General features: G+C 41.8%; 3 protein-coding genes across 3 annotated transcripts; all 3 read left to right on the top strand.

Annotated features, from left to right (window-relative positions):
• Nucleotides 1-521: 521 nt before the first annotated feature.
• Nucleotides 522-2,290, top strand: LOC146676833 (heterogeneous nuclear ribonucleoprotein A0-like). The gene has a single exon (XM_085415307.1). The coding sequence runs from the start codon at nt 590-592 to the stop codon at nt 1,493-1,495; it is 906 nt and encodes a 301-aa protein (XP_085271433.1). The 5' UTR covers nt 522-589; the 3' UTR covers nt 1,496-2,290.
• A 3,706-nt stretch (nt 2,291-5,996) lies between these two features.
• LOC146676834 (heterogeneous nuclear ribonucleoprotein A0-like) lies at nt 5,997-7,567 on the top strand. Its single transcript, XM_085415318.1, has one exon. It carries the CDS (start codon nt 6,056-6,058, stop codon nt 6,926-6,928), a length of 873 nt encoding a protein of 290 aa, XP_085271444.1. The 5' UTR covers nt 5,997-6,055; the 3' UTR covers nt 6,929-7,567.
• Nucleotides 7,568-10,708: 3,141 nt separating this feature from the next.
• klhl3 (kelch-like family member 3) lies at nt 10,709-26,716 on the top strand. The gene is made up of 15 exons (XM_085415326.1): nt 10,709-10,833; nt 12,511-12,645; nt 13,848-13,954; nt 14,042-14,163; nt 17,386-17,548; nt 17,756-17,865; nt 19,977-20,093; nt 20,927-21,076; nt 21,171-21,288; nt 22,413-22,610; nt 23,166-23,267; nt 23,371-23,499; nt 23,885-24,025; nt 24,465-24,608; nt 24,726-26,716. Exons 1-15 carry the CDS (start codon nt 10,784-10,786, stop codon nt 24,752-24,754), a joined length of 1,815 nt encoding a protein of 604 aa, XP_085271452.1. The 5' UTR covers nt 10,709-10,783; the 3' UTR covers nt 24,755-26,716.
• The last annotated feature ends 835 nt before the right edge of the window (nt 26,717-27,551 follow it).

Here is a 27,551-nt window from a genome sequence, read left to right on the forward strand (position 1 = left end):
TCTGAGAAAAAAGTCAGAATTCTGACTTCAATCTCAGGATTCTGGAAAGGGGGGAAAGACGTGCCCACTTTTTTTCCCCCAGTGGCCCTAATCCTCTGCCGTAGATAAAACCAAATATAAAAATTGTAATTTCATTAGCAAATCTTCCAATGCCATATTTCGGAGAGATAGAAAAGAGAATAAGTCCGAATAAGTCTTTTTTTGTTCATCCGATTTATTGGGTCATAGCCTCGCACTCTTTAAAATAATGAGGAGGAGATACGCAATACATAACAAGGTTCCCCACCTCCATGTTTTAAGGTCTAAGTTTTTGAGATCGATGTGGTTTGGTAATACGTGAGAAAAGGGTAGCATGGCCAAAACTATTCACTGTAGTTAAGTCTTTTTAAATCATGGGTTATTCATGTATCTTCAGTCTTTTTCTACAAAAGAAACAGCAGTGGACCGGAAAAGGCGGCGCTAATAGTCAGCCTAGCATGTCGTCACAGCGCGTATGATATAAATACAGCTGCGTTCTCCCCCACCTCCATCTTGAGTTCAGAGCGTTGTTGAGGGTGTTCGGGTGTAATCGATTCGCCATTTTTCAAAAATGACCGACCAGCTTTGTAAACTTTTCGTCGGTGGGCTCAACGTGGACACCGACGACGATGGCCTACGCAAGCATTTTGAGCAGTACGGCACGCTCACCGACTGCGTTGTCGTCGTGAACAAGCAGCTCCAGCGATCTCGCTGCTTCGGCTTTGTAACCTACTCCACGCCGGAGGAGGCCGACGCGGCAATGGCGGCTAGGCCGCACACCGTCGATGGCAACGCGGTCGAAGTGAAGCGAGCCGTGGCAAGAGAAGACGCAAACAAGCCCGAGGCCCTCGCTAAGGTGAAGAAAATCTTCGTTGGCGGTCTGAAAGACGACATCGAAGAGCAGCATCTGACCGAATACTTCTCCCAGTACGGACAGGTCGAGAAGTCCGAAGTGATCTCAGAGAAGGAGACCGGAAAGAAAAGGGGCTTCGGCTTTGTGTACTTCACCGATCACGACTCGGCCGATAAGGCGGTTGTCGTGAAATTCCACACCGTCAAAGGACACAAAGTTGAGGTAAAGAAAGCCCTGACCAAACAGGAGATGCAGGCAGCCAACAGAACCTCTATGACACCGAGAGGCAGAGGCGGTAGAGGTATGAGAGGAAATCAAAATGGCTACGGCGGCAGGGATTATGGCGGAAACTACAACTACGGTAATGGCGGAGGCTACAACTGTGGCGGCTACGGAGGGTACGGCAGCGGGCCATATGGGGGTGGCTATGGAGATCAGGGAAGTGGCTATGGCGGTGGCAACGGCTACAATGAGTTTGGCAGCGGCTATGGTCAGCATCCTTCTGGCTATGGCCCCATGAAAGGGCCACCTTTCGGCGGCCAGAGGAGCGCAGCTCCCTACACCAGAGGCGGCGGCGGCGGTGGCGGCTACGCAAGGGGGGGCTACGGCGGCGGCGGCTATTAAATGAGACTGCACGATGGAAAGCAACCCCTACTATTGTCCCACAAATTGCCCTCTCCCCTCAGCCCGGAATTGGACGCCAAGAGTCAAAGCCAGTAACGGGGCGTCTGCCGTGAAATCCAACCATGGCAGAGATACGGACACAAAGACCCCCTCCCCCAAATCATTACGAAGACCTCCAAACCCAAACAGGTAGGAAGGTCACTTCCCAGAACACCTGATTATAACGAGAAGCGGTTGTTGCCGTTCAACTAGGACACATTAAGACGAAGAATAACATCGCTTTTTATTATGTACTCACGCCTCCGGCGTCTAGTTGTCTAGAGTTGAATTTATTTTTTATTTGCGTTCACTCGTTGTTTTTGGATTTTTTCGATGTAGGATTGTTTTTCTGACAAGTTCTGGTTTATTTTTAATATTTGCATTTTAAAGCAGTTCGTTTTCGATTTTGTTTTTTTCTGCAGAAAACTTAGTGTGACTTTTCAATGTATGAGGATGAGAAAGCATGTTTATGGTTTTTCATAGCTATGTCATTATTGATAACGGACATGTATTATTTACTTATTGGGTCATTCAGCAAAGGCGGGACGGGATGCAGGACCACTGTTTCCTTCTCCCTTATTGTACCAAACCTCTCAGCCAGTCTCAGTCTAAATATTGTTCATGTTTCCTTTACCTGTAGCAATATCTAATGTATATTGTATACTTTCATGTCTGGAGAACAAAACCTACTGTTAAAAAAAAAACAATTTGCTATGCTCATGTATGTTCATTTTAAATAAAACGTTATACCACTTAGCTTAGTTATTTTACTTATTTAACCAGGCTTCCTCAAGTTCATCCACAGGTATATAAGTGGCATCACCTTGTTGCTCTTTAGTTACATGGCATCATTCCCACAGTTTATTCCCTTACACTCAGGTGGGTGAAATGGTTAATGGTTGTCTACCCACAGCCAATGCATGTAGGCTTTGTAGGGTGTGACGTTGTTTTAAAATTGTGGTTTTTAGATATTGCTAATAACTCTTTATTTTTCTTCTGAATACATATATTTATGTGGACATGAGGGCTCTGATATTTATCTTTGATTATTCCTACATTTAGGTGTTCTTACTCTTATTCCAGTAGGCTATCCCAGCCAAAATAGCCGTAGCAGTTTGTTTGTAGGCTACATCAGGACCCTGTTGATTACCTGGGGTCGATTGTGATAGGAGTCTGAAATATCTCTTTAGGATATCCACATCCAGCAAACTAGGTATGTAAATCAACCTGTCTTCACTCTGTGTTGGTCATTGTATGGCATATCTTTGAGATGGTGCACACGTGTGCCATTATTTAATTTATCAGCGTCTTATATAGCTAATCTTAAAATAAATAAAAGGGAGGGGTGGGTGGGTTAATTATTTTTTTGATGGGGGGTTGGAAGGGGGTCCAAGTATTGTTCCATAATTAAATGAAACGATGGAACAAGTAAATTGGAGTCTCCTCCAGAGAAGCTTTGCTCTGTGCAGAATCTCACCCTGTTGTTTTCTTTCTCATCTCCTCCAGGTTGCTTCTGTAACCTGGGCACGAGGACGGTAACCCCCGAAACGATGGGGGTGTGTGTCTCCACGCTGACAGTGGGGACCAAAGAGTGGTTGTGCCTTCTTCCCCCACAGGTGAAGTCAGTTTTCAGAGGATTCCCCCGGTGTGGTCAAAGGCAGTGTTAATGTGCTTTTTAATGTGAACTGTTACTGGGTTTCCAGGGAATTTTGATTATACAGTACCCCAGTGCTACTGACTAACCAGTGTACACCTTTGATGCATTTGTTTTAAAAAAAAATAAGTACTGAATCCAAATCGGGGTTTTCTAGCCTTTTTGGTCTGGAACACCTTCTAAAATAAAGCGTTTTCTTAGTCCTCGTTAGTGTGTTCTTTTTGGTGTATTTGAGCTTTTACAGTTTTGACTTTCATCTAGGTAACTTATTAACTTGTGTTTAATACCAGAATAAATCCTCGTATGAAAGGAGAACTTGGCATTGAGTAACAGTACCCAAATAAAATTGAGGTCAAGTCTGAGAATTTTCTACTTGATTCAACATCTTGGTTGGAAACCACCAATGTTCATAGGGAGCATGGGCGTTTTTGCGCTGTTTCAAAAGTATTTAACACTTGAAGCTGATAATTGTAAAGCTTTTTAAGATGCATTTCAAGTCAGTCACATGCTTTGTGGGGTTTTGGCCAAAGGGAAACTGTTCAAATGGCTCTTGTAGTTCTGGTTTTACTTGTTTTGCAAGACCAGTAAAAATCTAGTTGATCTTTGTAAACAACACAGTTGACTGTACATTTGTCTACAGAATTGACTTCACATTTCATTTTATTAACTTGCAAATAAGTAATTAAAATAACCCACTTGTTGGGTTTTAATGTGGTAATGGATGGTTGTAAAATTAAAACATGACGGGTCAGTAAATGGAAGGGGTGGGGAATAAAAACATGGGAGATGGTGGCAGACCCCACTGCAGCTCAATGCTTCTTACCTAAATTATTAAAGTGTTCAACAGCTGCAAAGTGGGCTAGCTGTTAAAACGGCCTCCACATTTGACAATGAACGTTAGTCATATATAATTGAACAGAGGGGAGATGATGCTACTTTGTATCAGGTAAAAGCCATAATGCACTCAGAATTTGCATAAACAAACACTGTAGACCAAACTAGTCATCTACACAGAGTGGACTGTTATATTCAGCTATTTGGTTTTTCCAGCACTGCTTTAAGTCTTCAAGTCTGCTGACCACTGTCTAAAAGTGAATCTTGGTCTTTGTGGTTCTTGAAGCAGTTTTCTCAGATTAATTGAAAGATGTTCTAAAGAGCGCTTCAATGATGAAATGCAAGACAATACTTGATGTCTTGGCTTTAATGAGCACTAGAAAATCAGTACAAGAGTTGACTAAAACTCCCACAGTAATCTTAAGTATTTGTTAGGGTTTAAATAATAAAAAATGAAAACCAATCTGAGGTTTTGTGCTGATTTAAAAAGGAACTGCTTGATGTGGTCATGAGTGTAAATTATGCTTTTGTTCTCTTACCTTTTTTTTTATAGGATGATGGTGCTTGGCGAATTCTGATCACCCTGTAGGAAAAGGAAACTTATGTTGGCCTTTCTTTTTATGAATTCACAATAAATCAATATATTTTTGTATATCAAGATGTCTGTTATGTTGCTTTTTTACACTGAGGGCAGTCTGATTGCTTGTTTTCAATCTGTTGGGTGGAGGGTTTGCAGAGGTGGGAGCCCAGAGATGTAAAGCTGGTATGTGTTTTTGTTTTAGGGGTGTTTTATAAAACATGCAGAGTGCCCTTCTTTACTGTCCATCCCATGTGTTCCATAATACAGCTTGGATTTCATGGTTTTTCCATATGCATAGCACATACTGTGCCAGTTTTGAAGGTGCCTTGTGGAGGTCTGCCCATCACCATCACTCCTATTTGGCCTCCTTCCACTTTGGTTTTGCCTGCACATTGCTGCATGTTTTGGCTAAATAACTAGCTGAAATAATAGTTCAATAGTGGCAATAATAATAAAACCTTGGTGGTACCTTTTAACTATATTTTCACTTGGTTACAGTTGGTGTTTTGCAACATGTTTGCCAAACAAGATAAATAAGTATGTGTTAAATGAATAAATTATATCCAATCTCAGTTACCACTACTGAAAATTCACATAGAATTAAATTAACATAATTTACATTTCAGATCTGCACGACCACTAAGACTGAAGTTTAAATGGCTTGCAGAACAATCTCCACAAGGTGTCCTATCAAAATGTCTTTTTTTTTCAATCAGAAATTAGGTGGATCAAACTAAGAAGCTGAATTTGATAGGAAAAATGCTTTTCGTGTGTCAGACTATGTGATGGGAGTTATTCGCTTCTGTCGGGCTCAAATCGTGTTCCAGGAACAAGGGGGGAGGGGCGCTGAGAGAAGTTGCATTTATTGTGAAGCGCCTGCCTCCAGCTAACCTAATTTATTAAGGCTGTAGCGACTTCAGATTTTCTCTGATCATAATAGTTTAACAGCGAAATGACTGCATTTCACAGCTGTAATTGCTGGAAACAGCCAGTCGTGCAGAGCTAATATACACTTAAAAAAATAAAACATGAAATTCAGGCTTATGAGTTTCGTTTATTTTAGGGTTGAACGTGGTTCACGTACACACTTGGAAAAAATATATTTTGTCCCAGTGGGTCTAAAGTGCAACACAAAATAAAACACGGATTGACGTTTTATGTGTTTTAAGTAAAATTAATTTATCGGGGGTGTAGCTTTATTACTGTATTCGAAGAAAAACAAAGGTCGAAATTTACGCGGTCCTTTTTCAGGAAATTAAGATTTCCGATGGGACCTGAAGGGAACAGGACAGTGACGCCAATCGCGCGCCGATTGTGAGGGGGTGATTTGGTTTAAGGTGACCAATCAGCGAGAGGAACGTCTTACGAAGACGTGAGTGAAACGGCCCGCCCTTACGTCGGTTCATTGAAGAAGAGGGACGGTCTGAGCTGCGCACCATCCTCCGGAGGAACCATGACATCCAAACTTTGTAAGCTTTTTGTTGGGGGATTGAACGTGGAGACCACCGATGAAGGCCTCCGCAAGTACTTCGAGCAGTATGGTACCCTTAGCGACTGCGTGGTGGTCATGAACCAGCAGCTTGGACGTTCCCGCTGTTTCGGTTTCATCACCTACTCCACGCCGGAGGAGGCCGACGCAGCAATGGCCGCTAAGCCACATGTCGTCGAAGGCAACAACGTGGAGGTGAAAAGGGCCATAGCGCGAGAGGATGCCAACAACCCGGACATACTCGCCAATGTCAAGAAAATCTTCGTCGGCGGCGTGAAAGACCACATCGTTGAGGAGAACCTGACCGAGTACTTCTCGCAATTTGGCGCGGTGGAGAAGGCCGAGATCATCTCCGACAAGCAGACCGGCAGGAAGAGAGGCTTCGGCTTTGTCTTCTTCGAGGATACCGACTCCGCCACCAAAGCGGTCCTGACCAAATACCACACCATCAACGGGAACAAGGTGGAGGTGAAAAAGGCTCTAACCAAGCAGGAAATGTCCACCAGCGGCCGGGGAGGAAGGGGTCGAGGGAGAGGGATGCAGAGTTACGGCGGCGGAAGAGGAGGCGGCGGCGGCAGCTACGGAGGCGGCTACGGCGGTAGTTACGGGGGTGGCTACGGCTACGGCGGGGGCTATAACGGGGGGGATGGCTACGGAGGCTACGGGGGATACGACGAATACGACAGCCAGATGGGTGGCGGGTACAGCAATGGGGACTTTGGGGACGGCTATGGACAGCAGCACTCCAGTTACGGAGCGATGAAGGGGGGCAACTATACTTCTTACCGGAGCGGGGCTCCTTATAACAGGGGTGGTGGATTTAGCAGTGGCTACTAATGGCGCCCTCAAACGATGAGAGATTCATTTCTAATTGAAATGGACTTGATTTACACACACGAGCTACACATGTCCAGGTAGGGGGTGAGAGGTGGTCTTCGAGTTCAATTAAAAAGAAGCAACGCCCATCACCCACACAGCCTGCTTTCTGGATCCCATCCACCCCCCACCAGGACTTCCCTTCTTGTCCTCTTATTCCACACGTTATGGACTTTAATACTAAGAATTGTGAATTATTGAACTGTATTTTGTTATGTTGAATTCTTTAAGTATAATTTTTGTCAGTCACTGCTTCAAATGAGAAAAAATCGATTGTTTGATTTGCAGATCTGTCAGTTTTGCCTGTTTTCACACCATGAACTCAGGGTTTTAGGTAAAGTTTGTGGCAGTGTCCGGCAGCATGGGACTGGATTTCTTCAGCTTCTTGACCCTAAAACTTTTTTCTTTGCTCTCTTTTGTTTATTGTTTTGAGAAATGTCAGGGACTATTTTCACTGTACTCTTGCCCCACTTTCCCGTCCCAGTTTTCTTTTTGTTTTCTTTTTTTGTTTTGCCTAGATTAAAATCCTTTGAAATTCATGTGTTCAGCTCACCCCCTATGTTCTGCTTTTATTAAAGTTTTTAATGTTTTAAAAATCTATCTAATCTCGCAGTCTTAATTCAGATCAACAGAAAGTGCTTTTAAACCCCCCACTTTGGGAACGTTTGGGAACAATTATTTTTATTTCCTTTTTAAATCCTTAAACTCTCCTCTTTAAATTGGGTTCAGGAAACGACCACTAGGAGGTAGTATTGCCTGGAAATCATGGATTTCTGCTACATCGGCCATTTTGGAGGTGGTGAATCACCAAAGCAGTATTTGTTATTCCTATACAACATAAAAAAATAAACGAGCATCCTCATTTTGATTAACTGCTTTGTTTTTTGTTTTTTTTAAGACTTACCAGTTGTCTTTTTATTTTTCCTCCATATTGATCTACAGAAACTCATCGATGACAGGTTTTCACAATATCAGGCTCCTAAAACCCTCACAGATTCAGCCAGCTGATAAATATTTTCACCTGGGAGCAACCAGTATTTAGTGTCCATCAAACAAAGGGGAGAGGTGTTAGGTATTGGCAGATATAGATGAACGTAACCGGCCATGGTGCTAAAGTGTGTACCAAATCCGCTTGTGTAAGGGCTGGATGTCATCAGCAACACCTACATGACCTACAAGATTTTATGGAGGAAAGTAGGTGCACAGGCAAAGGAAGAATAAAGTGAGAGCTCTCACTCTGAACCTGTTTCTGGTTTGGAAAATATCCAAATACTGGGTGTTTTTATATGAAAGTATTTTTCTTTTTAACATTGAGTGTTATAACCTGATGTTGTTACAGCTGTACACTGCATTTTATCACTCCTTTCATGCCTGATTTTTATAAAGCACGTTTAGTAGCATACATTCATTGTTTGACTGAATCATTTTGGCTTTAGATTAAATGGAATGAGAGTTGGAAGAGACCTCGAGCGAACTTAAAACTGAATGCTGGTCTTCTGTTATCAGTTTAGTACATGGAAATGCACATACTCATCACAAACCTGACCTAAGAGGCCTGGAGATGAGAATGTGCATTTCCAGGAAGGAAATCAGAAATAAATGCAGAAAACAGGCCTGGAAAACCTATGATTTTAACGTTTCTGTGCAGCTTTGCCTTGTATCCTGTTTAATATATTTAATGAAAAGTTACACTTCACAAAAGGTTTGAGCGTTAATTTGTAATGCTTGTTTTGCAAAGTATTTTGAGCATAATCTTGCTAGATATAATGCTTGATTTAAACCAGATTAACAGATCCTAATAGAAAATGTAAAATAAAAAACTAAGGAGTAAAAATGATCCCCTGGGGTGTCGAGACTTAAGCACGAGCAGCAGAGAAAGACAAAGTGCCGCTGACACCTTCTCTCTTTGTTATTTAACCACATGTATTGTGCACAAGCGTAGACTCTAAATGCATATTAATGTGAAGCACCTCTCACATGCCAAACATATCAGGCCAAGCTTTGCTTTTCCAGTGTATTTGAGCGTGCCTATGTTCAGCATGCTTCCCAGTGTTTACTCCCTGTAAACTGTATGACAACCTCCCTTCAAAGCCACCCTACAGGGATCTAGGTACAGCTTCCCCAAAGGTCACACAGAGTTCAGTTCTTCAGGCACAGGGTTGCAGGTTTTTTTGTTTTTCACAGGTTACAAATAGGATTTTAAGTCAACTTCAATTCATAGCGAGTGAGATTAGCAATATTAAATGAGGCTAACTGAGAAGGTTCCGGTGTATAACTCATAATTATTCCCTTTAGAGTTTGTGAGAGGAGTGCTGTTGACACCAACCCGTTCAGTGTTTTACAACAGCAGAAAAATCTCTGACTCACAGGAAGCCAGAATAAAGCTCCGATCACTGGACAGATGACTGTGAATGTAAAATACTAAGTCAAACAGTGGGTGGAGCTAGAAAGATTTATTATAGAGACGACCATTATTTACACTACGTGCAGAACTTGATATGTAATTTTTTTAACTGTAGTCCAAAGAGTTATTTTTTGAGCCACTTTTATAATTTGCTGAATCCCTTGCAAATAGTGCATAAAAGTGCTAATACAAAGCCTATAAGCATTTTTATTTTAACCTCAACTGATAGAAGAAAGTTCCTCAAGTTATTTTTTGTTATTGCTGAAGTAAACTAAATGCATGTTTGTGCTGTTAAAATAGGAACAATTAACTTATAGAAATAGTTCTGCATACCCCTTTTGCTCAAATGTGAATTCAAAGGGTGGCTGACTTACGTTTGAAAGCTCACAATAATGGGTAGGAATTTTGCTTCGTGGTATTTGCAATCACTGAATGCTCCCATAGATTTTAAAATGGGACTCTTTCAGTGCAGATGTGACCAGATGTGACTATTTGTATTTGACTCCTTAGTAAGCATTTTATGATACACTAATAGACTAAATGCAGGCCACCAGTTGGTAAACAACCCTCCAGTAAGCAATTTTGGATTGTACAATCTTGCTATTTAATAAAACCTAAATATTCATAATGTGGGCCTATTTAAGATGTGATTTTTAAGTCATCTAAATTCTTTTACTTTGGCAGTCCTTCCATTGCAGAGATTTAAAGACTAACAGCTCTTGCAATACAACTAAAATAACAAAAAAATGGCTTTATTTTATGTCTACAACGTTGCTGCATTTCCTGTTATCTTAAGTAGCTGGTAACGCCCCTGCTTTATACCAGGTGATGGATTTCACATTTCTTGTTAGAGTTGAAACAGTGATTTGATTAGCCAGATGATGGAAAATCAATTGTACTCATGAAGTCCTGCAAATGCAAAAGCATTTATTGACTGTGCTGCCTTTATAGTGCAAATGGAAACAAAAGGCATCGAAACGCATTTTCTTTTTAGTTAATCGGAATATCTGAATTATAATCATCCAGCTAATTTAAATTCAAATCAGTTGTGTTTTTAAGATAAGAGAAATTCAAGTTTATCGTGGGAGGAGCATTTAGTAATTTCAGGGAAATGTTGATCCCTGATCCTGTTTTCACTGGAAATGACAACAAAAGACGAATGATACAAAGAAAGAACGATGAACCCTATAACTCTTATGAAATTGTGGTCTTGTTGATAATTCTTGTCATTACTTATTATCTTTCAAAGGTTGGCTTACTGTGTTTTAATACAGTTTGTATAACTATTTTTAAAAATGTGCATAAAAATAAAGGGAGTGAGTCACCATATAAAACTATCTGTGTATGCCAGTCTTGCGGAGTTACTCATCTTTCTAATAGACGATCTGCGTGCAGCCGGCCGCTCGGCGCTCATGCCCGCTGTGTTCTCTGACTCCGGGAGGATGGACGGTGTGTCGTTGGGGTGAGTTGGCTCATCGGTGGGGATTATGTTTTCTAAAGATGGGATTCAGGCTGCTTCTGCATCTGCTGGATGACATTTGAACCTACGCGATGTAGTGGCCAGAAACCCAACACGGACAGCTCGAGAGCTCGCTCACAGCACGCGAACTCGGGGCTAGCTGTGTTGACTAGTTAGCGCCCGTTAGTCAGCTAGCATCACTGGCTGCTCAGCTGATGGCAGCCAACCAAACCAGACTGTAGATAGTTGACTGAAAGTGGGTTGGTTTGTAATTATTTTTAAAGTAGCTTAGAATACGATTTCAGTTGATATCCATGGCTGTCATAAGGTTATATGTTGGTTAGCAATGCTAGGAGCTAGCTAACTTAACCCACAACAAACTTAAAATGAATTGAACAGCTTCCTGTTGATTTGGTTTTTTTGGACGCATGAAGACAAGCTTACCGTAAGCTGTTAAACAAAAACGAATTACCGGGCAGCTACTGGGACTTTTCAGTGCAGCATCATAAATTCTTCGAAATGCTTGATTATCTGTGGGTGAAGAGACGGCTTGTTTTGAGAGTTAAGATAGCACATCGTACAGTACATGCACGGTGGAGACGGCCAAGCACTGTTTAAATAAACAGCGGTTTTTCTGTCCGACACTATCAGATGTGCTTTCAGCTCGCTGCAGGTCACATTTGCTTGTAAATTAATATCCTAAGGTTTGGGCTGAAGCTTCGGGTCTGCATGCTCTTTCTCCCCCCATTTCCTTGTAAGCATGTGTGAGGGCTTCTTTTTCTGTGCAGTCCCTGTGTAAAAGAAGTTACCAGTAATATGCACATGCCATCTGTGTGGCAGATGTTTGTTAATCTTCCACAGCAAATAGGCACTAATTGCTTAGCTCGTTAAAAGAAATGAAACCCTATATATTGTGGCTGTTTTTACCCTTTTAAAGGATGCACTGACCATAAAATGTATCCAGCTTTAATCCTTAATAAAGGATAGGGTCAAAGAACACCTTTCCTCCAATCATCTTGAATAGAGCAGGTATCCTCAGTTAAATAGACATGCTTGAATGGTTATTTGGTACCTTTGGATTAACGCGAAGATGACATCCATCAGTCTAATGGATCAGCTTTGAGTATACACATACTCATTTTTTTGTAGTTTGCTTCCAAGAAGCCAGACTCTGTTGTTGTTGTTGTTTTGATTGTCTTGAGAAATCCAAACTTTCTACTTAACACTAACCAGTTAACCATTCAAGGATAAAAAGGCACCTAACTCAAGGATGAGCCAGTGTTGTATCTACACAAAGACGTGACACAGGATCTGAGAGATGCATATGAACCTTCAGTTGATCTGTCCACTGTTTGCTGAAGCCTTATCAGAAATGGTCTCATTGGATATGTGGCTGTTCAAAATCTGTTCCTAAGGAAGGGAAATGAGGAGACAAGGCTGAGCTATGCCAAATTACATAAGAACTGGACTGTAGCAACAAGTTTTATGGAGTGAAGAAGCCGTATAAAATTATTTTTGGTTCAGATCATCCATATGTACAGAGGAGGTGAGGGGAGATGTACAACAGTGAGTGTCTACAGTCATCTGTAAAAGATGGTGGAGGCTTTGTTATGGTTTGTGGTTGCCTTTTGTCATCATCGCTATCCGCTGATCCAGACACCGCCTCTTATGTCTTACCAGTCTGGTTGCCACACCGGCCTCACCGCGTCCACCATGTGCCACCGATTCAGAAGAGGACACGGTGAATGGAGGGATGCACACCTTCAACCAGACGCACATGAGGAAAGCGTTTCAGTTGATGAACGACCTGAGGAGGTGCGTAGCTCAAATTGTGGTTTCTACCGTTTCGTTTTAACTTGAGAACGAAGAGGCCGTATCGAGTTTTGTAAGCCAGAAAGGACATGCAAGTCTTCGCTTGTTCACCTGGCTTGTCTGAAAATGTCAGTGCAGCAGTACATGACTTCTGCCTGAACTGAACTGCTGCATTTTTAAAGAAGCGACTTCAACTGCAAATCACTGTCGAACAGCTACTGGCAAACCTCTTCTGTTGGGTGGGGATGTTTTATTCTGCACATGCATGACAAAAACGACTGTGGGCTTGTTAATTGTGAAATGTGAACCTCAACACAACTGGCCCAGGTTCATGTATTTTACTGTGATATTTCATCAACTGGTGATGAATACCAGAGTTTTTGTACTTCAAAGGTGCCCCTCTTCCCTGGCTCGGCTCTTGAGTGCAGATTTAACTTCACATTTGTACAAAAAACATTTTAATAATTCTGTCTTATATTTTTGACGCAACTCAAATAATCCTTCCAGAACTCTCAATTGACAAAGCAACTGGAATGACCAGAAGCATTAATGCTTATCTGTTGCTCTATTTTGTGTTTATCGTATGTCTGTGACATATTTATGTTCTAATGTCAGTAATTCTTTTAGTCTTTATCGAAAAGTGAGTTAAATTCTCTTTGTTTCAATGATCGTGGCTCAAGAGTTGGGAGTTCGCCTTGTAATCGGAAGGTTGCCGGTTCGAGCCCCGGCTTGGACAGTCTCGGTCGTTGTGTCCTTGGGCAAGACACTTCACCCGTTGCCTACTGGTGGTGGTCAGAGGGTCCGGTGGCGCCAGTGTCCGGCAGCCTCGCCTCTGTCAGTGCGCCCCAGGGTGGCTGTGGTTACAATGTAGCTGCCATCACCAGTGTGTGAATGCGTGCGTGAATGGGTGGATGACTGGATATGTAAAGCGCTTTGGGGTCCTTAGGGACTAGAAAAGCGCTATATAAATACAGGCCATTTACCATTTACCATTTAATCTCATAGTGTTACTGCCACATGTCTGTTTAGATTTACTTTCTAATAAACGTCGTGTTTGTAGGTGTGTAACATTAGGAAATTGAGTGTTTCTGCACAAAAATAATGACGAATCTGAAAATTGCAAGCGATAAAATCAGATGTCTAGTTATGGACATCGTCAGTTGAAGGTTCTCGTACACAACGCCGTCTGTTTGTCCTTCCTCCAGTAAAAAGATGCTGTGTGACGTCCAGCTGGTAGCCGGGAGCGTTGAAGTGCCAGCTCACAGGGTGGTCTTGGCGTCCTGTAGCCCTTACTTCTGTGCCATGTTCACAGGTACATGCACACTATTGTTGGTGCATTGTGTATGATGCTGCACACAGTTGTGTGTATGCTTAGCTGTGTGTGTCTGTGTGTGCGCAGGTGATATGAGTGAGAGTAAAGCTCACCAGGTGGAGATCAGAGAGGTGGACGGTCAGACTCTGAGAAAACTGGTCGACTATATTTACACAGCAGAGATCGAGGTCACAGAGGACAACGTCCAGGTGAGAATCCTAGATTTCCTTCCCGTTTCTGCTCTCTTATGGTGGCTTGTGTGTTCATTTGAAGACTGCTTGTGCTTTAAAACGACTCTTGTATATTAGCAGCAATAACATAATCACCTTTGCTAATAACGCCTAGCCCTGTAAGCTGGTCGTCTCCTCTGTTTAATGGTTAACAGTGGAGAAGTAAACATGGAGCTGCCTGGGGAGCTGCATATTAAAACATCATGTTGTCACACTTTCTTTTTTCACACTTGTTTAACAAGTTAGATAATTATATCAAAGTGGTGCTGCTGCTGCTCCAAGCAAAACGATCGCAGCATAAGTCTGGCTCTTACAAAACATCCTTTGTTTTAAGAAGGAAATTTGTAACTTGCTGCCCTTTTCTTTATCCTGACCTTTGTTTTTGTTCACCAGTTTAAGTACAAGAAAGAATAACTGCATATTAATCCTGTTTGGGGTGGATAAAAGCTTTAATTTTTTTAAACACTGTTGCTAAACTATAAACTAAACACATATTTTGAACTGTCCTTCTTGGGGAAAGTGCCTCTATTTACCTGTTTTAAGACCTAAATTAATTTTAATAAGTGTTGCTCACAAAAGCATTTTAATGATATTATTGTTTTTGTTTCTAATCATAAATGTGTTTCAGACACAGCTGCATAATACCTGAAAGGGATTGTCGTCATTTTAAGTCTTTCCCTTTTATCAGGATGGTCCGATTGGCCGTGTTTGAGGAGCAGATGTTTACTACAGAGGACAAACACAGAGCTTTCTGTGGGGTTTTCTGCTGTGAAAGCACAGCGCTGAGGCTTTGGTTAGCTCGGTGGCATTAACCTGTGGTAGCTGCATTACTTCTCTCACAGCTCAGCTTGATCCAGCTGCAGGCAAGATACTTCCTCTGATTATTAGTGCAGGAAGTGTGCATGGACAAGGCAGGAAATCCTCCAACTGTTAGCAGCGTGCCTTGCTGATTGGCTCTCTCTCTGTGTGTGTGTGTGTGTGTGTGTGTGTGTGTGTGTGTGTGTGTGTGTGTGTGTGTGTGTGTGTGTGTGTGTGTGTGTGTGTGTGTGTGTGTGTGTGTGTGTGTGTGTTTTGACAAAAAAAAAATCTGTCAAAAGTTGGATTTAGACTCTTTTTCTTTTCTTGAAAGTCAGCGTTTCTCTGTACTAAAAGTGTTTTTGTTTTGCTTGCAGCCGTGTGTGTTTTGGTGTGTCACAGCTGCTGTAAACAGAGTTTCACTGGGCCTGATGCTGTGTTTTAGAAGATGCAAGGCTTCGGGGCAGCTGTGTACAGGAAACAGAGGACACAGTGACAATACTCATTCAGTGGATGAGTGTGTGTGTCTGAAGAAACAGCGAGGTGTTGAGGCAGGCAGACACTGACCTACTTAAACTAATGAGTAGCTTTGTTAGCATCAGTTTCTCGGCAGTTCCCTAGATGCTTGTCACAAATGTTGAAATGGACAAAAAGCGGCACCCGTTTTAAAAACATAGCCGTAGCCAAAAAAATGAGGGCTGGTCTAGAAAATAGTTTCAAGTGGCCAAGGTCAGTACTGATCGATCAGTAAGTGTTGCCAGTTGAATGTGTGCAAACTCTTATTTGGTCTTATTAATCTTTTTTCTTTTTTGTCTATCTTTATGTCACAGTGATGAGTTTAGCATAATATCTAGTGTTCTAACAATAAAATCACAATACAAACAAAAGCTGCAGAAGGCGGACTGGAGCCAGATTTTTCAGATAACTCTTTATTTAGGACTTTATTTATATCGTGTTGATAAAAAGCTCTTTTCTAGTTACCTTTATTTGAGCTGCGATAAACAGGGACTCGGTTTGGCGTGCCAAGGAGGGGTGAAAGCGCTCTGCTGTAAAGGATAAGGACTTGCTTTGTTTTTAACACAACAAAAAAAGGGAGGCAGATTTACAGTGAAGGCTAAGCTTTTCTCCCTAATTGCAGTAAGTTGCAGGATCTTCTTTAGTGGAAAGAGGTACACGTAACTGAAAATGAGTTGCTGCACACCCACTTTTACTTACCAAACAGAAGCAGGTTCAACAGGTTTATATAACAAAATCAATTTCAGGTACTTGAATAATGTTTCCAGTGTTCCTAACTTCAGCAGACATCAAGCTCTTTTTCTTTTTCACTTGTCTCTGCTTTGAGCCTTTGCTCGTACCGAGGCTGCCGTCTTAGTCCTGGCTCTGAGCTCTGGATAGCTTTAGCCTTTGTTAGCCTCAGTTAATGTCAGTGTTCATCCAGAAATGCATACACTATTATATATTGTACATATATTTATTAGTCTCAGGTTGGCCATTCTTGTATTTTGCTCGTTTGTGTTGTTGTGTTTGCACATCTCTGTTGCTTGTGGGGCTCGCACACAAGAATTTCACTCGCATGTGCTGTGCCAGTGTGCCTGCACATGTGATGTGACAATAAAAGTGATTTGATTTGATTTGATAAAAGTGATTTAGATGAAGGTGATTTTAAGTGTCTGATTAGGTTTGTTGTTTCAAGTGTTTTTGGGGTCGTCGCCATGCGGTGTTGTGTATTCACGCCCAGTGAGAAGCTTTCATGTTGGCGCGTGGCTGTCAGCGTGTATGTGTTGTGCATGCATGAATCGGACTGGCTTGTGATCATATATGAGGTCGACTCTGGTCAGGACCAAGGACTATGGCTATTGGCTGATTATGGTCCCGGGCTGGATTTATTTATTTTTCATTGCTGGTAAAGAAAATAGAGGGATGAAGAATTGCAGAAAATTGTTAAATCCATGATGTTTGTGTTTATAAACTCTAAGTGGCAAGCATAGCTGACATGTTTGTGACCTTTCGTTTTAGAGGCTGTTGCACCAAGTTGAAAGTCTTGCAGGAAGTCGTTTAGTAGCTCCTCATTCAAAGTAGAGATCAAAACCAAATGTGAGTTTCTCTACTTTAAGGAGCTTGCAAAGAAAAGCGTCTGGACTTTTTTAAGTTGCTTGAAGACGATTCACCTCTCATCCGAGAAGCTTCTTCAGTTCTGTCCGATCCTTAAAGTTAATCCTACTGATAAACTTACCGGGTATCAGTTTGCTTCCTAACCTGAATGATGCGTTTGAGTTTGTTTGATTAGCTCACTGAATAACAGACCTGCTGTGCTGATGAAGTCTTGAGTTGTGTACACAGGGAATGGCTGTGGAGGTAAACTGCTAACTCAACTTTTTGTGACTTTTTAAAAAAAACAAATATTAGGTACTGCTGCCTGCAGCCAGCCTCCTCCAGCTGATGGATGTGCGTCAGGTTTGTTGCGAATTCCTGCAATCTCAGCTTCATCCCACCAACTGCTTGGGCATCAGAGCCTTTGCTGACCTGCATACATGCACACAGCTTCTCAACCAGGCTCATGCTTACGCTGGTAAGATTTTTGTTTTTTCTTTCTCTATTCGCGCCACATAATCTGTCACTTTGTGAGTTGGCTGATTTATGAGGTGTTTAAAATCTGACACGAGTCTAGGGAATACATTAGGTGTCTTGGACAGCAAAGACAACGAACATGTTTTCATTTAAGCTTCGCTTGCTGGGACAGTGTTTAATGTGTGCTGTGGATGTTTGTGTCTCTCAGAGCAGCATTTTACTGATGTGGTGCAGGGCGAGGAGTTTCTGAGCCTTTCTCTGCAGCAGGTGTGCAGCCTCATCTCCAGCGACAAACTCACCGTGTCAACAGAGGAAAAGGTCAGGCGTCACCATAAAGATAGAGATTTTTATTCTTTTTTTTTTTTTTTTAAAGATGCTTGAGTGAAAATGAAATCCATAACAGATTTTCACTTCAGTGATCACAAAATCTCTGAAGTAAAGCAGACTTCAGAAAAAGGGACAGTAAAAAAGAGTCATCCCACACTTGCTGTGTATGATGGGCTGAATCTGACAGCAGACGTATATTCCTGGGGATGGCGCATCTGTCTGCAGTTAACCTGTCAAACAGCAAGAGTTTGATGTAGCAGCTGTGTGACATGCTGCTGTCAGAGCACTGACAGCAAAGGTTGATTCAAACATAAACACGGGGAGTTGGATGCTGTCACGCTAACCATGAAGCGCCAAACAAACTGCATCAGCAGACACAGTCATTTAGCTCTGATTTACCTGCTGCAGCTGTTTTGTGAGTGGATTAAATGAAGTGAGTGGATTAACTTCTTGAGGTCATTTTTGTGTATTGTCTCAATTTGACTTTGTTCTTCCATCATGTGAGTGTTCATGCATCATTGAAACAGGGTTCCCCCTCTATTAACCTCTTAGTTGAGAGGAGAATAACCCAAATTGCAGTTTTTATTGCTTTACATTGTGCAAAAGTCTTGCATCAGCCGTTATTTCTTTATATTTTGCAAGGAAAATTGAAAATGGGTGCAGTGATGGATTGAAATGTGCAATCCTATATAAAAATACAGCATATAAGGCAAAAACAGAACTGGTATAAACACAAAGGAGCTTGACAGTCTGTATTTGCTATGATCACCTTTATTCTTAAACAGCCGGACTCTTAAAGAAATTACTAGAAAGCTTGTCTGAGTTGTCTTCAGGAGTAGTTCTCCAGGCTTTGGATGTTGGTGGCTGCCTTTTGTTCTGTTGTGTCAAGATGATCCCGCACTGCTTCAGTAATGTTGAGGTTTGGGCTCTGGTTAATCCAGTCCAAATTTAAATTTGGATTCATCACTTCATCAAAACCGCTGCCACTGGTTTTCAGTCCACTTCTCTTCCATGAGAATGGCTTCTTAACAGCCACCCTTCCCCTCACACCATTTCTGACGAGGCTTTAACAAACAACTGGCTCAACAAAAGGGCCAGTTGGGTTTTTGCTGGATTTTGTCTCATTTGTTAAGGACGTAACTTTCAGATAGTGATTTATTTGCTGGTAGTTTTTAGCTCCCAGTTGCCCATTTCTGCTATTGGACTAGTTTCCTCTAATCTTGGAAGTGCATACTGCCACAATAAGTTAGGTTTCCACCTAATAGCACTTTGGTATTTGCCCTACTGGTGGAAAAACACGATTTCTATGCACGTCAAACTGTTATCTTTGGTGTTTTTTTTTTTCTTTCAAAGATTCAGCTAAAGAAATGGGAACAAATTGTGTTTGCATTTCTGACAGGCTTTCTAGTAATGAATTGTGTAAAGATGCGATTTAAAACAGTTTTTTTTGCTAGGTTGTTTGTTATGTTTAGAGAAAAACTGGTGCATCCCTTGAGTTGGGTGAGTCTTTTTATGCTACCATCGCTGGAGTCCTTTGTGCACAATGTGAGGGGCACGCAGCCCCCCCTTTGCTCTTGTGGAGCTGCCCTACAGGCAATCAAGAGATAAATGGGACTGAAGTGGCACAATGAATATGAATGTGGTGTGGCATGAAACTAGTGTCTGCAGCCTCTGTTCTGTCGATTGCTCCCTGGAGCGATCAGTCTTGAAACTTCACGGCATCTACAAAACAGGAAAGTCGTTGGGATTATGAGGTGTCGTGTATTTATACACTGGTAGTCTCACTGTTTCAGTCTCAGCCTGCACATTTCTAACATCCAGCAGCTTCCAAGAAAAATCTGTCACGCCCTCTTAACTTCAAGGGGATGGGATAAAATTGGGCTTGTGTCAACAGGTTTTGTTCCCAGTTTTAAAATTTTTGATCCCAAAAGTTTTCAAACTTTCACACACCCCTGAAAATGTGGAGTACTGATGTAGATAAGCACCTGTAAATACAAAGTGGGGCCAAACAAAGTAACTGAGAGTCTATGTAATAAACTGCTGTGGTCGCTTCTACCTCGGAGCAGTTTCTCCATATCCTTCATATTTTTCCTTGTTCTTAGGTGTTCGAGGCAATGATATCGTGGATCAAACATGATAAACCAGCTCGTCTGGAATACATGCCCAAACTAATGGAGCATGTGAGACTTCCACTGCTTTCCAGAGATTACCTGGTACAGGTAAAACGAATTCTGTTTAAACATTATCGGTCTTTGACCAACAGGGGACGGGGGTTAATCATGGCTTTCAGTCAGCCGTGCCATCAGATATAATTGAATATTCAAAAGAGCTTTTTCAAACCTAAGACTGCTATCGCTCATTATGTGAGCTAAAAATCTCCTCTTGCCAACCCACAACTTTGACCATCACACCAGTGTATCAAGCATTTCCTTCATTATGTTGTCCTTGATTTGATTGTTAATGATTTGCTTGTTTAGTTTCTCAATCCGCTTTACATTTGAGAGCCCCACTGTTAATGTGATATACAATAAATTCAGCTCATAGCTTTGTTTGCCGTACCTTGATGGCTCGTCCCAGTTGGGAATCGCTGCTCTACTAAGATGTTAGACTAGTTTCTGGCCTTTAGGTTGGATAACAAAGTCACTCCCACAGCTACAAATGGTTTTCATCACAGTATGTTAAGAAGAGTTGATGCTGAAATAAATCACTGTTTGTTCGTCTTTGTGCAGTACATTAGTCATCGTGTTTGTGGGCCAGCTGCTACAATTAGTGTGCCTACATGCAAATCTTTCAGCAGCACTGATTTTTTTTTTTGCTCAAGTCACACACAAGAAACCGGTTTCCCACGTAATTTTTTTTTTTCTCTCGCCTCCCACCTGTAGTGTTCATGTCTCTGCCACTGTTGCCACATTTTAAACAGGTATTGCAACAACAGAGGGACTTGATGAAAGGAGTTATTACATTTAGAAATGCCTCCAGAGACTGAAAGGCTGAGTACTCAACAGAAATCTACTGTGTCTTCATCTTGAATGAAATCTGATCCTTGTTTCAGATTGTAGAGGAAGAAGCTTTGATAAAGAACAACAACACTTGTAAAGATTTCCTCATAGAAGCAATGAAGTATCACCTGTTGCCTGCTGACCAGCGTCACCTCATAAAGACTGATAGGACGCGACCACGAACTCCGATCAGCATCCCAAAGGTACACGCAGAAATGTGCCAAAGCTGAAGGTTTTTAACATAAAATACACGTGTGCGCTTGTATTTTCTTACTGTGGGTCTGTGTGGACGTGCAGGTGATGATTGTAGTGGGTGGTCAGGCTCCCAAAGCCATCCGCAGCGTGGAGTGTTACGACTTCCAGGAAGATCGTTGGTACCAAGTGGCCGATCTGCCCTCTAGACGCTGCCGGGCAGGTTAGTTCATTACTTGGTGTGTCTAGTGACATCTGAAAACAGCGGGTTGGATAACACTGCTGCAAATGCACTTCTGATGGAAAAATAGAAATAATGGCTGCATTTCAATCAGTTTTGGGGACTGTCTGCACTGTTCCCAGGGAATTGTGTACCGCCCAAACCTTATTTCTCACCTCTTATTTCTACATTTGTTTGCAGTGTGTTGGATGCCCTGTACTATGTTGACAGGAATATATGGTCTTATATACCAGGTTAAAATGTATATTATATAGGATCAATTTACGGTGCATTAATATTTCCTTATTTATCCACTTTTTAAGGTTTACATGTATATTTTTGCAATGCTGGTGGCTTGTGCTGCATTTATGTTCAATGACTAATCTATATACATGTATACCTGTACTAGTTTTGCTTTATCCAGATTACTCAAGCCTACATATATGTATGGACCAAAACTACTGACTCTGTAGTAGCAGATAAAACGGCCCCAAAAAGTTCTGTAAACTTATTATGGTTTTGGTTCCTGCACTCCAAAATAGGGCTGTTCGATATGACGATATAAAAACATCTGTCGTTTCATTTTACGCTATCGTTTGTTTCGTGATGTCGCAAAATAAACTAAACTGTTCACGGCGATATTTTTCATCATTTTGATGGTCACTGTAGTGGCTGTATTAATTTCTTAAAGTTCTCTCTTTCTCTTATATTTAATATAACCACACTACAAGCGCCTGTTTTTATGCGTTGTGGTTAGCAACAATGACGGTAACACCTTCGCGTGTCTGCTTGTTTATGTTCCACATAAACCTTTCACAATAAAGCGGGGTTATATCAGGATATGAGATTTTGGTCATATCGCACAGCCCTACTCCAAAAGCACTGAAAAAAGGAGAAACAATCAGTAGAACAATGCAGCAGACCAGCTGTGGTCTAGTAGAGTCCTATGAAGGAGGTTCAGCAAGGGTGTAACAAAGACTGTTAAAGATACAAGGATTCAAGACAGACTTTGTGCATTTCTGACATGTTGGTTTCTAAACATTCTTGTGGTTTCCTCATAGAAGCAATGACTTTTGGAATTTAACAAGCTATGATCTCATCCCCAAATTCTTTGTCTTGTTTCCCAGGTGTGGTTTCCATGGCGGGCCGAGTGTTTGCGGTTGGAGGTTTCAACAGTTCGCTGCGGGAGCGTACGGTGGACGTGTACGACGGCACAAGAGACCAGTGGAGTGCGGTGTCGAGCATGCAGGAGAGACGCAGCACGCTGGGAGCCGCTGTGCTGGGCGATTTACTGTATGCTGTGGGAGGCTTTAATGGAAGCATAGGTACACATAATGCATGTAGCTATTAATAGCAGTGGGTTTATGCATAATGTGCCTGTTGGTAACTCAAATAAACACATTTTTAAGTTTAGTAAATTTCAGTCGGAATAGATACATTTGTCACATTATTGCAGTTTGAGAACTATCACACATCCAGTTGCTGCTCACAGGGATCTCATTGCACTGCCTTCAATTAATATAAAAATACTGATTATGAACTGTTTATACTGAAGGAAATTAAGGTAAATTTCTATGCAAGTGAAGAAAAATATTTTCCCTTTAGAAAAAAAGTTGTTTTTCCTTGGTATCATCATCTGACTGTTCTCCTCATTTGATACATTTGCTTGTAGTGGCACAGCGCTCTTATGCTCTATTAAATCCCATTAAAACACAGGAGGCAGGAGATCTATTTTCTTCTCACAACACATCTACCAGCTGGGTGTAGAAGGCTCACAGACTGATGTGATAACGCACTCGGTAACCCTTTACCGCAGACCTTCGCTTCCAGTCTTTCCCATTTCTACATCTCTCCCTTCTTTCTTTGCATCTGTGTCTCAGGTTTGTCAACAGTCGAGGTTTACAACTATAAAACCAACGAGTGGACGTACGTCGCCTCCATGAACACCAGACGCAGCAGCGTGGGTGTAGGGGTGGTTGATGGTAAGAATGACTTGTGTGTCAGCTACCTTTTATGCCATCAGAATGAAAATCCAAGCTTTAAATATGTATATGCTGTTTTTAACCGGTTTGTGTTTATCTGTAGGTAAACTGTACGCAGTAGGGGGTTATGATGGTGCATCACGCCAGTGTCTCAGTACAGTGGAAGAATATGACCCAGTCTCTAATCAGTGGTGCTATGTAGCTGAGATGGGCACACGGCGAAGTGGAGCAGGTACCACACACTGTATCCTGCCTACTGTACATCCACACAGGGAGCAGCATCACAGCTCAACCCTTAGTATTCAGGAAAAATAGAAATTTCCATCAGTGGGATCCAAGCGAATGCTCACATGCTCTGATCATAATGTGTTGTGTAATATCAGTATTAGAAGCATCTAATCATCCCGCTCTATGATGGTGAATTGGCCTTTTTCTAACCATTTAACTGGTAGAAACAGCACCCCCTGGTGGACGCTAACTGCTTTGTAAAAACAATCTGAACAAAATCAGAACTTGTTTTGTTAAAGCTCTTCATTTGTGGTGAATTTGCACTATATTTGGGGTTTTGGAGGATTTCACAGTCTCCTGATATTTATTTAAAAAACATTTCTGTCCAGGTGTGGGTGTGTTGGGTGGTCAGCTGTATGCAGCAGGAGGCCATGACGGTCCTCTGGTGAGAAAGAGTGTGGAGGTGTACGACCCACAGACCAACACCTGGAGGCTGGTCTGCGACATGAACATGTGTCGACGAAACGCAGGTCAGACTGCGGTCACAGCATCTATCGATCTATTCATCGTACGCTCTGGCTAAAGCTTTATTTCTCCCTCTGAAAAGCTGATGACTGCCTTTCTTTTTGGTCCTTGAGTTATTTAAATTGTTACTAATAAATAACTATTCAGCTGCAGTTTATGGGTAAGAGAGCCATTTGTTAGATTTACATGTACAAATATTTACAATATTTTCTTGCATGATGTTCAGATTGGCTTTAAGATGTTCATGTACTCTACTGGCCTGTGCTTTAAAGATATTCGATCTGTAAGAGATGACTAAAAACCTTTATTCTCCTGTATTGCTAATAAAACATACGTAAACGTGGTGTACGCTGATTATTTTGTAAATTGGGTCATTTAATGATAAATGGGACAAATTTCCTGTGCTGATCTTTAAAATAAACATGTTACATTGCTCCCCCCCAGGTGTTTGTGCCATTAACGGGCTGCTGTATGTGATCGGTGGAGATGACGGGTCCTGCAATCTGTCCTCTGTAGAGTTTTACAACCCAGCCACAGACAAGTGGAGCCTCATTCCCACCAACATGAGCAATGGACGAAGTTATGCTGGTAGGTCTCCTTGCAGGCAGTATTTCTACAGTACCGGGAGAAATGAACGTGACGGGCTGAACACGCATTACCTGTTTGCAAATCTGCTTTCTCTGATTGGTCGTCTCGTTGTTTCAGGAGTCGCAGTGATTGACAAGCTGTTATGACGGCATCTGCTCCGCATCAGCGAACTGAAGCTCAGCAAGCAATCGGGAAAGCGGAACAAACACGAGACGCCCTCAGTCTTCAGCTAACGTGATCGGAAATGATTTTATTATTATATTTTTTTTTTTTAGGGGGGTACATCTGTTTTGTTTTTCTTGTCATTTCAATTCAAGCTGTGTCAGATCCTGTTTGAGGGCAGTGTTGCACTGGATAAGAAGCAGCAGCCACAGGAGAGTGGGCTTTTTCAAATGCTAAGCACACAACCAGCAGCTGTAATAAGACTCAAAGGAAGGAAGTGATCCTAGTGGACCAAATGGAGACGTACGGTTTTCTTTTTTGGAGAATTTCCTGGAGAATTAAAGCTTTGAAACATCAGCTGAGGAAGGAAAAAAGAAACAACTTGACTCGATGGACTGCACGAAGGTTTCAGACTGCTCACAACATCGTTGAGGCGATAATCTCGACGCTCCAATGCTGGCCTGTGATTGGCTGCTGCAGGAACATCATTCACAAGATTATTGTAATCTGGGTGAGCAGTTGAGACCTTTCTTCTTCTTCCTTTTTTAAATTATAGGACTCACCCAGCAACTCTGCTCAACTTTATTCTGAGGAGTTGAGCTGGTTCGCCTCCAAGAATCCTGGACCCGGAGAGCTGCACAGTTAGTGTAAAGAATGTATAAAATATGCAAATTAAGAGTGATATTTAATATTTTTAGGGGCTCTGACCTAGGCCGGTTGATGGGACTTTGCTGTTGTCGACACACTACTGAAGCACTGATCACTTGCACTGACTGACGCAGAGCGGCGGAGCGGACACACCGACCGACCTCTCTCTGACTGACCAACGAACTTGATCGCTCAGCTGTTTCTGATCGCACTCACAGGAGCTTTTACATTCACTTCTTAAAGGCCAATAATTGTAAAAAAACAACAACAACTGTATGCCAGTTTGAATCGTAATCAAAAAAATGCTGGAGATGTTTTTACCGCTTAAGTAAATTAAGAATCGATCGTGTCAAAAATGCACTGTAGTAATTCAGCTGTAATGTGTAAAACATGCAGATTTAACATTTTATTTATTATTATTATTATTATTATTTGGTTGACTTTTATCACACAGCATTCATCCGCATCCAAGTCTTAGCATCATAATGTCACTTTGTGCCCCCGTCTGGATGATGGTGGGTGTCTTTTAGATGTAGATGACTGACTGGTGCCATGGCTTTTGATCTGAAGAGAGTTTTATAAAAAAAAAAAAGTTTTATGTAACGTCGACTTTTGTAATTTCTGTTTTTGATTTCCCTAAAATCATGACATAATGGTTAACCTTTCAAAGCAGTCTCACAGAGAACTATAAATACTACATAGTTCTTAAAATTTCAGACTTGGAGTGACTTGAATTTGCTCGAGATATATGAATGGATCACTGTGACTATTCCAGTTTGGGGTAGTGATCTGAAGAGCTAGAGTTCAGCATCAGGACAGCCTTTAACACTGTGTAGTATCGCAAGTGGCTCGAGCCACGTGGTGCATTTAGGAGTCCATGTCACTCAGTGAGGTTAGAGGCTCTTTATTCCTTCATGTCCTCTGCTGTGTTTGAAAGCATTCACCACTTCCTATGTTATAGATCCTCAACGCTGATTAGGTGAAATGTGTGTAAATTTCTTCTTATTTTTCAGGGCACTACTTAAAGCACAGATCGCACGCCGAGTTTTAGACACTTAACTAAAATGGGTGAAACTTTAGAGACATGCACTTGGCAGCAATAAGAGGTGATTTCAGAGCCTCCCATCAGCACTTGAACGCATCACCAAGTATTTTTGCTTTCTTAGATCTTTTCTTCACTTAAAAAATAAAACCTACTCACACTTGCATCTGTCTCGAGCAAATCTAAGTGTTTATTAGCGGACGTTCACATTGCTCTACCAGAAGCATTGGGATTTTTTTTTTTTCTAAAAAAACAAAGCTATGATAACAATATGCAGTTTCATGTAGATGGCAAATTAAACCCATTTGGTCATGATTATGGCGATTTTTATCGAAGCTTCAGGTTATAATGATGTTCTTACAGCAGATGTTATATTTTTTAATATAAACTGTGGATGTTGTGACTGAAACGGCTGCTGTTGTGAGTTTGTTAACTGTTCAATGTGTTCATGAAATGAAGCTGAGCTAATGTGCAAGAGGAGCTTAAAACTGACTCTGTGTGGAAATTTAAGGATGTTTTGTATGAAGTGGACTTTGCCTTCTATGGAAAAGTAGTAAGCAGCTGGTATTGAGTGAGCAAGTGCACAGTGGTGGTTTCTAATCAGCCCAAATGCATAACATTTATTGCCACAGTTGATGGTGTCCTGTCTGTCACACCAACCCTCTGCACACCTCCTTCACTAACAGAATCTTTTCGGAGAACTTCCTCCTTCCTGGCAGCTCCATGTTTAACATCCTTAGTCCAATATATCCACTTTCCCACCTCTGCACGTGTCCAAACATTCCAGCCTTGCATCACTAAGTTTGTCTCCAAATCGCTCAACCTTCTTCTGCTGGCTCCCCCCACCTCTCCAGGCTCTCTACTCTCACAACAGGTTGCAGTTGCCATCTGCAAAACTCATAGGCCAGGGAGATTCCATGATCCCACCCCAACCTTGAACCCGTCTGTCACTACTCGCCACTATCTCATTGTCTTCTTAAATCTCCTGCACCACGCTCTCATATTCTCTGCCACTCCGGGCTTTCTAAGATCCTCTATTTGCAACCTATTACCTGTCTGCTCTTGCTCTTGACGAAGGCGGTCGCACTTTT

Source organism: Rhamphochromis longiceps, linkage group LG2 (genome assembly GCF_057381845.1).
Source record: "Rhamphochromis longiceps isolate RC_006_pf linkage group LG2, R_longiceps_female_GT1.1, whole genome shotgun sequence".
NCBI classification, from domain to species: Eukaryota; Metazoa; Chordata; class Actinopteri; order Cichliformes; family Cichlidae; genus Rhamphochromis; species Rhamphochromis longiceps.

Bases quoted from the DNA above. Each gene is read 5' to 3' on its own strand.
- klhl3 (XM_085415326.1), top strand. From the start codon at position 10,784: ATGCCCGCTGTGTTCTCTGACTCCGGGAGGATGGACGGTGTGTCGTTG. The intron at 23,500-23,884 runs GTACCACACACT...ATTTCTGTCCAG, and splicing joins CACACGGCGAAGTGGAGCAG to GTGTGGGTGTGTTGGGTGGT. The intron at 24,609-24,725 runs GTAGGTCTCCTT...TCGTTGTTTCAG, and splicing joins CAATGGACGAAGTTATGCTG to GAGTCGCAGTGATTGACAAG.
- LOC146676834 (XM_085415318.1), top strand. From the start codon at position 6,056: ATGACATCCAAACTTTGTAAGCTTTTTGTTGGGGGATTGAACGTGGAG.
- LOC146676833 (XM_085415307.1), top strand. From the start codon at position 590: ATGACCGACCAGCTTTGTAAACTTTTCGTCGGTGGGCTCAACGTGGAC.